The following is a 14,922-nucleotide window of genomic DNA, read 5'->3' on the forward strand; positions in this document are numbered from 1 at the left end:
ACGAACCCATATAGCGGCCGCCAACATAACCTAACCTAACCTCCTCGCCATCAATGCTCGTCATCACGTCACACCTATCTTTAGGACTTACCTTTGCCCAATGGGGTTTAACGGCATTTGTTATAATAATAAGCCCCAGTTTCACCATAGACTTTAGATCATTAACACCACTGTTACATTGTAATGTCATTAATTATACGTCATCTCCATATTAAATTCTTGACAGATGTGTCAAAGTCAACAAGTAATCCCTTGTTATGATCTAACAGAGTATGGTGAAACTGGAACTAAAGGTTTCCGTGATCATTTGATATATTAGTCATTTTCGGTACTTATGTAGGAATAAAATATTACAGTTTTTACAAGCAAGTATATTATTTTAATTAATTATGGTAAACACTAAGGTTATACAAAAATAAATTGTACGAATAAAAGTTCAAAGTTTCGAAATTAAGCGAAAAGAGTACCTATTGGGTATTACAGGGGTAGTCAGAGTCGCAGTCGACTCGCAAGCGAGCCACTTGTTTTAAGGCAGGATTCGAACCCACAGCCTTTCGAATGAGAGCCGAGACCTTTACACTACAACGACTCTGAGTTGTATCCCATGTAAATCTTAAGGCGAAATGATTATTCGCTCATAATTATTATGGCGATCAGTGTTTTGCGAAATGCATTTCGAACATTGTATGCATATAATTTATTAAGTACCTATATGTAGATTATAACATAATATAATAATTTCAAATATTAAAAAACATTCAACATATTTTTTTAACCGGATTGACTGTTTCTTGTTTTAGATGCCACGCCATCGGTACACCCGAGTCCGCGTTGTTCTATGATGCCATCTGTCATCAACTCATCAATCAGCAAGTTTTTCAGTGATTCTCGCAGGATCTTCCCTCGTTTGTTTTTCGGCAGAGCATCGAGGAACCGCACTCCGCCGCGCAGCCGCATGTGAGGCGCCACCTTCAAGGAACAACGTTTTATTCATGTTTTACTAAGTAGATTCAGATTTTAATTTTGTTTATAAATTATCAACTATTGATAAGATAAGATAAGATAAGATAAGTTTATTTATTCATAAGAAAACACAAAAAAAATTTAATGACAATACACCGCCAAACTGCAAAGCAGTTTATTGGCAGTTATAAGCTCTCACTCATAATATAACTTAACTAATAAACTACTTAATAAACTAAGTTCTATTCTATCCTATTATAAGTACCTACACTTATAATAGGATAGAACAGAACCGGTTTCTGCAATCCACAATTGCTCTTTATGCAGAGCGAACGGACAACGACACGGACAAACATCTGCCTGTATTAAACACTATTTTAAAGGAGGTTCAGTTAATAAGTACCAGGTTGTCGACGTATGCTCTTAGCTGGTCCGGGGCGGGCGCGGCGCCGGGCGCGGCCACCACGAAGGCGGCGGGCAGGTCCCCGTACACCGCGTCCGGCGCGCCCACCACGCACGCCTCGCGCACGCCCCCGTGCCGCAGCAGCAGGTTCTCCAGGTCCACTACTCCCACCTGGAATGCCAGTCGGTTATTTATAGGTATGATTATAGTTCGCACCGTGGGTCAAACAAGGATGGTAGATATAAGATGTGCAAGCCTGCTCTACCCTCCCTGGGGAATATTTAATGCCACCATTTTAGGTTTGCTTCTTTATTGGCTTAGGACTTATGTAAGTAGCTACTTATAATTTGAAATCGAAATCTGATACCTCATAGCCATCGTATACAATGCTGTCTTTTGCTCTGTTGACAATGAAGAGGAAGTGGTCATCATCGTAGTAACCCAGGTCCCCGGTGTTGAAGAATCCTTCGGTATCCTGCATTTTGTCATCGGTGTGGGAGTATCCCTTCATAAGCACTGGGCCGCGGAACCATATTTCACCTTGTTGATTCGGACCAAGCACGCGTCTTGATAACCGGTCGATTATCTGTTAAAATAGTTTCGCAAAAATCTATTTTTTTAATCTTTAATTTTATTCTATGACACTTTTCATGTAAAAAATACCTAACATAGTACCTATAAAGATATTGCAATGTACCTTTATTGTAGTATAATGGCAGGGTTTCCCAACACTTCCAAGTCTGTTCTCTACAAAATCTGGTTTTTCAAAAGTCAAAGGATGTCCTTCTGTCATTCCGTAGCCTTGCAGCAATTGCAACTTCGGATATCTAAAAACAGAGCAAATTTAATCAATAGTAACCAAATAAAACCAATGTTTAGATATTGGGCGGTTTTTACAGAAATATAATCAAAGGGTACATCAAACCACAACCATCCGATAGGGTTAAGATTACAATGATACATCCGATTAAGTTTACAATGCCGACATACTAAGCTAAACTATAACAATAAAATAAATAATGTTTTACCTATTATACAATTTTATATTGTACGTAGTACTTCGCTTTCTCGCTGAAACCTCCATTTGCAGTGAGGAGTGATACCTAATCCTTCCACATGTTAATAATAGGCTTTATTCACTGATAATTATATAGGTACTATTACTGATAATATTTACCTATCCTTAAGTTTGTTTATAACTTCTTGGCGTAGGGCGCTGCCGGCAGAAAAAAGGACAAGCAGACATTTATTCGCCTCTACATATTCTTGTTTCGAAAGCAAAGTCAAAAAGGAAGGTTCATAAACTGCGAAGTTGACCTGAAATTATTACAATTATTTGTACACTTGGAGTAATAGTACAGAGACTACTGAGTAAGATACATTATACAACTAATCAATTACGGACGTAATGCGTGATGGACTAGGCCTAAAACCCTTCCTTCATTGGAAGGAGACCCGTGCCCCAGCACGTGATTGGTCGTGATGAATGAATGAATTGTGAGCGGACGATACTTATTCAATAAAGTATTGTTGTAAATGTTTAAACAAATTACCTGGTATTTTAGGAGATCATTCAAATTAGTTTCGTAGGTGGGCTCCGGGTGATAAACAATCATTCGTCCGAACAACAAAAACGTAATAGTAAAGAAACACTCGTAACTACTGGTCCAAATCGCATTACAGCTCATTATTTTAAATGTATCTTTCATCAAACTGGAAACAAACAAACACTAGAATTAACCGATATTTACACTATACAATATACATATATCTATTTATTAATAAACTTATTTGTATCAAACTCAAATATTAATACTCGAAACAATAAAAAAAACAAAATATACAAACAAGTGTTCCTATGTAGGTACTTATAGGTACGAATTCATCAAACTTACCCTGGCTTCTCCGACATTAAAATGCAATTGATATGATTACTCAAAACAACCTTGGACGTGCCAGTAGTTCCAGACGTATATTGTGCAACTGCCACATCCGTTTTACCGTCCACTTCAATAGGCTCAAACAAGTTTGCGTCCACACTTGTCTCCATCAACGTGGATAGAGGAATGCCTGTGTCTGCACTATCATCTAAACTTATCCATGTTTCTATAAAGTCCAACGGCTTTATCACCTTGCCATATCTTTGCCAGAAAAGATCAGTGTGTATGAAATAATTCGGTTTAATTTGGTTCAATTTCTGCAGCAAGGGCACTGTAAGATTGAAAATTCATAATCAGAACATTATTCTCGACTGATGATATGAAGAAGATGATACCTTAACTATATATTATTCTAACTCTACATTTGCGGATATAAAATGATTTTTTTTTCCCTGGCAACCCTACGAACCGGGTGTCAAAAAAACCAGCTGATTTAATTTATTTTAATATTACTAAATTTAATGTCTAATTACGTTTAAAACTAGTGTTAACTTAAAGAATATAGTGTTATACAGCTGTGCAAATGAAGACAAGCCTTCAAACCCTGAAATAAAACACTTACGGGACTCGGATATTTGAAGCAGAGGCACCTGTCAAAGTTCGAATTTGCCAACGGATATCTATCAGGGGAGTATTGTTAAAATTACATATTTTTACTAGTATTACTCATTTAAAATCATAATCACTAAATTATTTAATCATTATTCATTAGTTTGCTGCATACGTGAAATGTTTTTCACACTTCCTTAACCCACTTTTAGACTTTGTCATTTTCAAACTCTGTTGTTTTCATTTCTAATTTTCAAACTTTCTATTAGCTTTTGTATCCCTTATTCCCTATTATTACTATACCATAGTCTCCACCTACTTAATTGCTATTAGTATTAGTACTTCATTGAATAATGATCAAGTGATTGTTTTTTTTGGCTTAAAGTTTACATAATTCTAAGTCAATAATACCACTGAGTACCTATTCATTTAAGTAACATATTATGCATATTACTCCCTCCCCACCCATAGTTTGTGTTCATGACTACATTGTATATGATAACTAACAAATAAGTTACCTTTTGATCATTTTTACATAGACTTACAATATATCAAGTTTTGATTGGTTTGATCAAGTTATACCTAAAGAGGGTTATTTTGTATATATCTTGGATAAACATCCTCTCAATTCTACCTATCAACATACTAACGGGTAACCCCGGGTGGTTTCAGACATGTCGAGGATGACGACCCGGAAGGTGCAGAGCCGTGACCTGGAGATCCAGCTGAGGACAGCTTTGGAGGATCTCAAGGCATCTCGTGACCTCTCAAGCCAACTGATGGCAGAGCGGGAGGACAATGAAAAGGAATTTGATTCCCTTTTAAAAAAGAACTCCGACTTAAAGAATGACATAGCTGAAATGGACATCCAATACCAAGACTTGCAAGGCAAATGTGATGAGCTACAGATTGTACTTAGATCATACAAAGAGTGTCAGGATTTACATGAAGCTGCCTTGTCTAAGATCTATAGCCTAGAGCAGCAATTGGCTGAAGCACACGCAGAGATCCAGCAAATAAATGAAGCACATGCAAGCGAGGAAACAGATAAGACAATGGCATTGTACGATGAATTAGTCACCCTACACCCCACCCCTATGCCAACAATAGACCTCACAACTCCAAGAAAATCAACCAATATCACAGGTGCAAACAGGCTTAAAAAATATATTAAAATAAAGAAATATATCAGGAAGTCTGAGCGAGCATTGAAAAAGCATAAGACGCACCTTCCATTGACAAAGGATAGAGTGAGACTTCAACTACTGGTGAATAAATATGAACAAGAGATGTCAGACTACAACCAGAAGCTCGCAGACAACAACCAGGAGTGCGAGTTCAACATTGCCATGCTACAGTCTAGGCTGGCCACACTGAAGTCTGCCCTAGAACAGAGAACTGTGGAGTATGAAAACCAGCTGCTGGTGCTGAGTAGTGTGGGCTTAGTTCGGGTTGAGATGCTGCCGGAGAAGTCTTCACCTGCTGAAGCCACCACCAGTGGCGGCTGGTGCCTCAGATACCCGGTGGTGCACTTTATGGGTTTAGTAAATTTTGGAAGAAAAATAGATTAGGTACCTATTACAATTGAAAGTAAAAAAATTATAAGTATATTTTACCTTAATTATATTTTAAATCCATTCTGCGTTCCTTTTTTGACGCGAAATTGCCTCTCCGCCGAAACGAAAACAACACACGGAAAGCAAAATAAAGCATTTAGTCTCTCACATCCACATAACCATTTCTTTTTATTGTACATTTCACTTTTGAAAATTCAGGTATAAGTTTAATTTTTTGTTTTGCACTCCTGTTTTAAGATGAGAAAAGGCCGAGGCGGCCCAGCAGATTTAATGTCCAGTCTATTTTGAAATGTCCTATGTCCTATTGCTTTTTTTGAAGTCCATATTGTATTGTATTTTGCACTCATTTTCACTCACACACACACATATAGTGTACGAAATATTTACTACTTTCTTAGTTAATAAGTAATTAGAGTAACAAATTAATTACGTATTCGCGCGCGAAAGGTGAAACTGCGACAATGACATGACAAGTGCATCGTTCGTAGGTCACGCCACCGGTCAAGGCCGCCGCCCGCGCCTCCCGTGGCGTCATTCGTATGATTTCGGCAATTTCCGGTCGCGTGCGGCGCACGAATTTATCCTAGAACTGCATACAGTTTGTACTGAGCATCTTCCGTCTCACGCGTCGGGCGATTTCCATCCTGTTTCATACTACATGTAGGAGCTCTCTCCGTGCGACAATCCGAGCGCACGAGGCCGTTTTTGTTCAAGCAAAAATAAGATCTAATTCTTTCGCAGTAGAAATCAAAATAGGCGAGCTCGATTTAATTTAACTCGTAACGTTCGAATGATTTATGTAATTTCTGTTTAGAGTAGGTATTACGGTTGTTATATTGGTATTTTTGTGAAGTTTTCTTTAGACGTACCTAGTACCTACCTAGGGCGGCTTGCAGAAAAGAACCCGTAAGCATAGCTTTACTAAACGTTTCTTAAGACTAAACTGATTTTTATTTAAAACGATTTAAAACTGTCTTGCGCCATGGTTTTTCCAAAACGATTTAACAAAACTTAGTTTATGATATCATTCAATTTCTCATTCGGTCTATACGATTCGTTATACACTATTTGATTTAAAATTTTATAGTTTCCAATGAAGTAGGCTAATATTTTGGGTGAAATGAAATATACTCGTCGTCACATGTCAGTCCAGTCACCGAGTGTTACTGTCACTTGATAAACAAACAACCTGTGCAGTTACCGAAATATAAATACCTAATTGATACATTTTAAAAAGGAAGGTAAAAAACACCAACGGGCACCCAATTTTACATGTGACGAACGTATGCTTTTATGTAACCTCGTAGACAAATATAATTTGATAATTGAAAATAAAAAAACTGATGGTTAGACCGTAGCCGAAAAACAGAAGGCTTGGAAGATGCTGAGTAAAGAATAATATAACGCCAACACCACTTATATATGTACCCAGAACTACTGAGAATTTACTGGTAGGTACAAAAACCTGAAAACAAAGACGAAAAAACAGCACGCAAGTGAAAAAATGCAGATCTCAAGTAAGTTCTATTATTATATCTAGCCATATGGCTACTTACAAAATAAAATTGGCAATAAATTGTATAATAGTAGGTAATAAAGTATGTAGGTAGCTAGAGTACTGTGATTTACTCTAATTTTTATGACTGGATTTTTATGTTTGCAGATATACCTAGATAGCAAAGTTTTACACGCGTCTGTAGTTCAGACAGTGGAGCTCCATGGACAAGACTGGGAAACGGTGTCGGCTGATGTTAATCTCCCCCCAGAGGAATGCCAAACAACATTCAATATTTTAAGTAAAGAAGCGAAACAATCATCAAGCAAAATAAAACAACAAGCCATATTTTAAGATTTAGGTACCTATATAATATACAGTGGTAATTAATAATAATAAACATGTTTTTAAATCAACTGTTGTTTGGTACTGGTGACGCTATAACCTTGCAAAATAGTTATTGATCAGCGAAGTTCTTGCATTGTTCCCAGACTGTAAGGCACGAGAAGGTTGGTCTATATACATTGTTGTGGTATTTTTTGTAAGACGAAAGCTTTTAATAAATTCATCATCTCGATAAGCACGAAACAAATCTGTTATTTTAGTAGTTAACCCTCCTATAAAAGTAAGGGGTATTCAATCATTTCTTTATCGTCGTCTGAGTAATACATTTTTGATCTTCTTCTTCTTCTATCGTGTAAATGCACTAAGCTTACTTCCTCCAGTGTTTTGCTACTCTTTTTGCGAGGTCATTGGCCTTCATCAGGTCTCCTTGACTGCACTTTGGGGCATTAGGGCACTCTATATGGTGTGACGTAGTCTGGAGGCTTCCGCAACTGCAGAGTGCTGGCATTGGCTGGGAGCATATCCCATCGCCTCAAACATTTTTGATATTACCGAGTAAGTTAACTAGAAATTCTAATTACTAACAACAAAACAACCAAAAACAATACTTCAAAGATTGCTTTTGACATTTGACAAAGGAGTTAAATCTCGATTTACGCGTAAAACCGAGATATTGCCGGTTTAATTTTGACGTTTCTCTAAATCGAGATTTGACACTAAATCGAGATCGGGCAAGAGGATTTTGCTGATTTACGCTTAAACTGAGCTTAAGTTGAACAAAATCGAGTTTTAAGACGTTCTTGCAAGCCGCCCCTAGTCTAGTATGGTATAGGAAGAAGGAAGGTACATATTTAGAAGGTTTTTAAATGGTAGTGCGTTGCACGGGCGCACTTAAGGTGCAGCCGCCACTGGCCACCACCGCATCTCCGGAGGCCACCACCACCACCTCGGAGGCCACAAACAGCATCCCGCTGGCCACCACTGGAGTCTCGGGGACCACCACCATCTTCCCGAGGGCCACCACCACCTCGGAGGCCAAAAACAGCATCCCGCTGGCCACCACTGGACTCTCGGGGACCACCACCATCCTCCCAAGGGCCACCACCACCTCGGAGGCCACAAACAGCATCCCGTTGGGCACCACTGGACTCTCGGGGATCACCACCAGACTCTCGGGGACCACCACCATCCTCCCGAGGGCCACCACCATCCTCCCGAGGGCCACCACCAGCCTCCCGACGGCCACGCCATCCTCAAGGGTCATCCAGAGTAAATCGGCTACAGCAGATGTTTTTCCGACCTCCAATAATAAATTACATAGGATACCCACCTATGCTCAGGCAGCTAGTAGAATAGTAGGTAATAAGCAGTTACCTAAGATGTCACCCACTTACTTGACAAGGCTTACTACTGATACAAGTAGTAGCAGTTCAGCCAAGGATTACAGCACAGTTGTATACTCCGATAGGCTTGGCAAGGATTTCGGGCACATGTTGGGTAATCATGTAACTGGAAATGTTGTTAATCATTGTTACCCAGAACTTTCATTCGCACAAATAGTACAACTGATTTCAGAGAGGTCGTACACCGAAAAAACTACTATATTAATTATGGTGGGAAATAGTTTAGGTGTGTCAAATTCTGATATAAATAGAAGTTTTGCTATATTAGAAAGCATTCCTGCAAAACATATATTTGTTTGTGCATTTCCTTATTCTTGCACACTGCCTGACAAATACAATTATATGACATGTAGCCTAAATAAAAATATGTACAATGCGTGTTATAAATCTGACTGTATCAATTTCTTTGATACTAATTTGTATGTAGATAATTTTAAGTTGACCTGGGACAGTTTATTTCTGTCCTTAAATCAGAAACGACGTTTAGCTACAGAAGTAGCTCCTCTTATTAACTCAGTTATAAGCATTATAACGAAGAAAACTTGTGTCCCTATTGACACCGTCAGTAGTAATACTGAAAATAGTACAGTAGATTTAAATTAGATTTTCAGACAACGGGAGAGCATCATAGCGTTGATATAAAGATTGATTCAGTTCACTGCTCTCTCGGCTCAAAACTATCGAAGGACAAGACATTTAAGAATGAATTTAAATTGGTACATCAGAATATTCAGAGTATTTCTTCTAAATTGTTAGAAATAGAACTATTTTCGGAAAAATTTAACATTGATTGTTTATGTATCACAGAACATTGGTTAGACGAGAATAAAATGATGTTCCAATTAAAAAATTACAAACTTATAAGCTGTTTTAACAGAAATATCAACGAGCATGGTGGGTCACTTATATTTCTTAAAGAAAATTGTAAGTCTCTTTCTGTTAAACACCATATAGAAATTTCATGTGCAGAGCTTAATAAGTATATAATAGTATGTACCTACAGGCCACCTACTGGTGATTTTATTACCTTTGAGACTGTCATGGAGGATGTTCTAAGGTTAGCTTCCAATAGTAAAAAGGAAGTAATAGTGTGTGGTGACTTTAATGTTGACCTATTAGGTGACTCTCCTAATAGGTCGAAATTGTTGTTACTTTTTAAATCATTTAATCTTTTTAATGTTTTTCTGGAACCAACTAGAATTACACCCACGTCAGCCACTTGTCTAGATAACATATTCTGTAACTGTGAGTTTAAAGACAGTAGTGTGATTAATTGCCTGAGGTCAGACCACAGTGGGCAGACCATTACCTTAGTAAACACTGACAAGTCAAATAAAACTAAGGTGAGATGCAGACCGATTACTACAAAGAAAATTGACAATTACTTGAAGAAACTAGACGAAAAACTTCCGAATGTTAAATTAGATTGCAATTCTAATGAGATGTATAGTAACTTGTTTAAGATAATAGCTGATGAGTTTGAGAGTAATTTTGAAACGAAGGAAGTTTTGATTGACAATAAAATTAAATTTTGTGACTGGGCTACAGAGGGTATTCGCAAAAGCAGGGCGACATTATATGATCTGTATGAGATGAAAACATTCATACTCCGACCTGACTTTCAATCTTATGTGAAGAAATATAGCAAGATGTATAAATGTGTCTGTCACTGTGCGAAGACAATTTTTATTAATAACAAGATTAAAGACTCTGCTAACAAATCTAAGGCCGTTTGGACTATTATTAATAACGAAACGGGGAAGAATCGAACACGCGAGAGAAATTTATCTTTGAAGGTAGGCAATGACATTATAACATCGAATGATGCGGTGGCGAGGGTCTTTGAAGAGTTTTTTACGAACATTCCTTTAGAGACTACGTGTAACCTAGATTCTTCGGCTGCAGCAGCTGAAACCCTGACGAAGGAGAACGCACCTTCAACCGATAAGGAATTTAAATTCAGATATATTAATACATTAACTATTATAAAAACATTTAAGTCATTAAATATGAAGAAAACTGAAGACTTGTGGGGAATGTCAGTTAAATTTGTTCTTTCTATTATTAATAAAATCGCCCCAATTTTGGCTAACATCTTTAATAAATGTATCGCTGAAGGTGTGTTCCCAGATCTTATGAAATTTAGTAAAATTATACCTCTGTTCAAAAGTGGGGATATGGAGGACCCTGCAAATTTCAGGCCTGTCTCGGTTCTTCCAGTTTTGAGTAAAATATTTGAGAGGGTCATACTCAGTCAGATGCTTTTGCATTTCAATGATGCTCGATTGTTTCATAGCCAGCAGTATGGTTTTACAAAAGGCAAATCAACAGCCGATGCCGGTACTGCGTTGATTAAGCACATATTTGACGCCTGGGAAGACCATCACGATGCTATTGGAGTCTTCTGTGATCTGTCGAAGGCGTTTGATTGTGTAGACCATCAGACTTTAATTTCGAAACTTAGATACTATGGAATAGGAGGAAAGGCTTTAGATTTGATATCTTCATATTTAGACAAGAGACAACAAAGGGTCGATATTAACAATACTAAATCACAGGGGGCTCATGTAAAAATAGGCGTCCCTCAAGGATCTATTCTAGGACCATTTTTATTCCTCATTTATATTAATGACTTGCCTTTTATGGTTGAAAAATTGACTAATATAGTTTTATTTGCTGACGATACTTCTTTGCTTTTTAAAGTTAAAAGAAGAGAAAATAATTTTAATGAAATTAATTCAATTCTATCTGACATACACGATTGGTTTACCGTTAATAATCTTCTATTGAATTCTAAGAAAACGAAATGTATTAAATTTACACTGCCGAATGTTAGACAATGCGATACTAACATTATTCTAGATGGGAATAAATTGGACCTAGTTAATGATACTGTCTTTCTTGGGATGACTATAGATTCAAAGTTACAGTGGGGACCTCACATTGAAAAATTGTCTGGAAGGTTGAGCTCCGCAGCTTTTGCTGTACGGAAAATTAGACAGCTGACCGACGTTGAAACCGCCAGATTAGTTTACTTTAGTTATTTCCACAGCTTATTATCGTATGGCATTTTGCTTTGGGGTAGAGCAGCTGATATTGAAACTATATTTGTATTACAGAAAAGAGCCATCCGCTCTATATACAAACTTGGTTCCAGGGATTCATTGAGAGAACTATTTAAAGAAATTAACATCCTTACAGTTCCATGTCAGTTCATTTTTTCCAATTTAATGTATGTACGAAAGAATATTTCAACTTTTGATACAATTGGCAGTAATCATGACATTAATACTAGGAACAAGCATAAGCTGGCTTTTCCAGCGATGCGTCTGGCGAAAGTTAATAAATCGTTTTTAGGGTACTGTATTAGATTTTATAATAAGCTTCCAGCAGAAGTTGCTCAAATGCCAGAGAATAAGTTTAAGTGTTACATTAAAGAGAAACTCAGTAAAAAAGCTTATTATAAAATTGATGATTACTTAGAGGACGTTAATGCATGGCTGTGATAAGTAGTTAGCTCTGCTCATATTATTATAATAATAATTATTAAGCTTATATGTATTGTATACCAACTAGTTTTAAGTCTTTTTTTGAAAAGATGGCTCAGGAGTTTCTTGCCTCCGTTCTTCTCCTTAGACAGAAAGAGCCCCCCCTTATCCGAACGGAGAGTAATTTGTAAAAATTTACGTTCATCAGAAAATTTTATATTTGTACGATGAATAAAAAAAAATGAGTTTGAGTTTGAGTTTCAGTGTGGATAAAACAGATATGGTTTCCAAGAGAACTGTTGGAAACTTCAGTGGGAATGCTGAACGTGACCTTAGTCTTGGACATATATTCTTCCTCAGGCCAATCCCCAGGAATGCTTCATGCAGTTCTGCGAGCATACACTGTACATCCGAGGCGTCTTCAGCCAGAATAATGATGTCATCAGCAAACCAAAGGTGCAACAGTCTGGCATTTATGTTTACACCTCTCTGATCCCAGTTAGAGTCTACATTACATTCATTCATTCAGTTTAAGCGCGTGTTCCGACCAAAACTGTTACCTCGTGTACCTGATCCTCACGATACGGGTACGCCTAGTGTGAGGATCAAACTAATTGTCATCATTTGTACAAGAACGCACTTGACATAACAAAACTGTAATTGTATAACCACATATATAAGTATTTTGTTTGTGTACCGTACCTACTTACTTATTTTATTTCTAATTTTATGTTCTGTTTTGTTGTTATGTTATGTTATATGAAATAAATAAATTTGAATTTGAATTTGACATGTTCCAGTACATTTGTGATGAGCTTGGGTGAGAGAGTGTCACCTTGGCGAACACCCCGTTTAATAATATAAACAGGGCGGGGTGGTAAGATTGGGCATAATGTCGGACCCACACAACTTTTATAATGTGCTATAATTTATAGATTAGTTTATCACCTTGGCCTTCGTCATAGGCTAAAGATGTGAAGGTGGCTCCAGTCATGACCACGGCTAGCATGGTCGGGAGGAACTCGTAGCGAATCTCTGATCCCAGCGCCACCACGTCCCCTCTCCTCACTCCCAACTTATGAAGGCCGTACGACAAATCCACCGCATACTGAGTGAATTCCTTGTACGTTATACTTTTGTTTGTTTCCGAATTAACCTGTTTATAAAATGCTGTTAGTCTTCGTATGAAATAAAAAAAATGTATAATATTATATTATGTACTTACCAAAGAAATTTCATCGCTGTATTTACGAAGACAATCTAACATGTATTTTCCAAAATTACAATGAGCAGGAATCAATGTTTCGCGATCACTCTTTATATACAGTGGATTATTCAACATCTTGTAGACAAATTGGACTAACTATACACTCGTATATCTGAAGTAAAAGCACAAACTGAAAAAAATCGTAAACCTGTAGTCTATTTATTTAAAATATTCAGTTAAATATTCTTTGTAATTATTAAACCACATAAACCAAACAATATTTAAATACTTACCTAGAATAATTATATGTTAATAGTTGATGAAAGCACTACGACGTACATAAATATCAGGGATCCATACGCAGCGCAGCACCAAATTAATAAACTACACAAAGCTATATTTTTGAAGATGGGTCTGATAATTTAAGTAACACGTTACGAAATTTGGAGTCGATCGGACATCATGAAGTTTATCAGGCCCCTCATCCACTAGAAAAGAACTGGTAATCCTCAAACAGAGCACTATCGATCGGCGTGGCGATGGTCTTATTGTTAATAGTAGTCTCTTCCTGACCACCAAACTAGCAGTTGAGCTGTGGAAGATTACGGGCTGGTGATGTTGATCATAAAAATAATTAAGAAAATTATGAGCCTAATATATTTTTTATAACTTTTCGAATTCGTTACATCAGCAGCTGTAAGTGAGCCAATGATTGACGATACGGAACCCTCTGTTTTCTAGACAAGATAAGTTAAGCATAAATAAATAACTTTTTATCATTTAATTCTATAGTAATAGAGTATTTCTTGTGGAAATGCTATTCAGTTTGACCTAGAATTTTACGGGAGATTGTCATTTACAATTTGTTTAAGAACTTAGGTCTCTTAATTTGCATACACTATGTAAGTTGTGTTATGAATAATCCACATCGTTAGAATTTTTTAAGACATCATAATGTCCATAAAGTATTTTCCAAATTACTTACTCAACTGTTTTAAATTGAATCGAATTTTCATACGTAGGTTAGTCGTATAAATAAATATAAATAATATTATCAATAAGCCACATAGGTATCGTTACAATTTGTTTAAACAGACTAAACAAAAAAAATACAAACTCCTGAACAAAGAACATGTTTTCCTAACCCCGACAGTATTAAATTCTTATTGTTGGTAAGTACCTGTATCATTTGTAACAACTAAATTTAAACAAGAAGATTTCAAAAGTGAAATATTCAATTATTTTTAACACAGACTTGACCATTTGTATGTTTACAAACAAGATCTGTTTAAGAAGGGTTAAAGATTTATTGTGCGGTCAACGGTGGCGCCCCCTGCGCTCTTTGAACTGTACGATACGAAACTTTAGTGCTGCTTACCAGTCGATTATCGATGATAATACATCGACAGGTTGTTAATTAACTTCATTTCCTTTGTATCCTCACATAGGTTTTATCACTGGGTTTTATAATTTTATAATTACCATTATTGGTTGTTATAAAAACAATAGTTATTATTTGTTACATAACACACGTACAGTTGTTCAGATACCA

The 14,922-nt window shown here is 36.8% G+C and overlaps 2 protein-coding genes and 1 long non-coding RNA gene across 3 annotated transcripts; 1 reads left to right on the forward strand and 2 right to left on the reverse strand.

Annotated features, from left to right (window-relative positions):
• Nucleotides 1-212: 212 nt before the first annotated feature.
• Nucleotides 213-13,588, reverse strand: LOC119694189 (luciferin 4-monooxygenase). The gene is made up of 9 exons (XM_038120055.2): nucleotides 13,389-13,588; nucleotides 13,112-13,319; nucleotides 3,262-3,577; nucleotides 2,920-3,079; nucleotides 2,544-2,683; nucleotides 2,064-2,193; nucleotides 1,734-1,952; nucleotides 1,367-1,537; nucleotides 213-969 (listed from the first exon to the last, which is right to left on the reverse strand). The coding sequence occupies exons 1-9, from the start codon at nucleotides 13,503-13,505 to the stop codon at nucleotides 772-774; spliced, it is 1,659 nt and encodes a 552-aa protein (XP_037975983.2). The 5' UTR covers nucleotides 13,506-13,588; the 3' UTR covers nucleotides 213-771.
• On the reverse strand, nucleotides 3,686-9,077 carry LOC125488630. The gene is made up of 2 exons (XM_048621694.1): nucleotides 8,192-9,077; nucleotides 3,686-5,350 (listed from the first exon to the last, which is right to left on the reverse strand). Exons 1-2 carry the CDS (start codon nucleotides 8,534-8,536, stop codon nucleotides 5,153-5,155), a joined length of 543 nt encoding a protein of 180 aa, XP_048477651.1. The 5' UTR covers nucleotides 8,537-9,077; the 3' UTR covers nucleotides 3,686-5,152.
• On the forward strand, nucleotides 6,323-7,343 carry LOC125488631. Its single transcript, XR_007266360.1, has 2 exons — nucleotides 6,323-6,949; nucleotides 7,096-7,343. It is a non-coding gene; the product is annotated as an uncharacterized LOC125488631 (long non-coding RNA).
• Nucleotides 13,589-14,922: the final 1,334 nt, after the last annotated feature.

The sequence above is a fragment of the Plutella xylostella genome, chromosome 6, assembly GCF_932276165.1.
Source record: "Plutella xylostella chromosome 6, ilPluXylo3.1, whole genome shotgun sequence".
Classification (NCBI taxonomy): domain Eukaryota; kingdom Metazoa; phylum Arthropoda; class Insecta; order Lepidoptera; family Plutellidae; genus Plutella; species Plutella xylostella.

What these genes read in the sequence shown, in the direction of transcription:
- LOC125488630 (XM_048621694.1), bottom strand. Translation starts at nt 8,536, where the DNA reads ATGACCCTTGAGGATGGCGTGGCCGTCGGGAGGCTGGTGGTGGCCCTC. An exon ending in TGGTGGCCTCCGGAGATGCG is followed by an intron (nt 5,351 to 8,191) that starts GTGGTGGCCAGT and finishes CAGCCGCCACTG; the next exon opens with GTGGTGGCTTCAGCAGGTGA.
- LOC119694189 (XM_038120055.2), bottom strand. Translation starts at nt 13,505, where the DNA reads ATGTTGAATAATCCACTGTATATAAAGAGTGATCGCGAAACATTGATT. An exon ending in AGCCTATGACGAAGGCCAAG is followed by an intron (nt 3,578 to 13,111) that starts GTGATAAACTAA and finishes TCAATCTTACAG; the next exon opens with TGCCCTTGCTGCAGAAATTG. An exon ending in ATGATCTCCTAAAATACCAG is followed by an intron (nt 2,684 to 2,919) that starts GTAATTTGTTTA and finishes TAATAATTTCAG; the next exon opens with GTCAACTTCGCAGTTTATGA.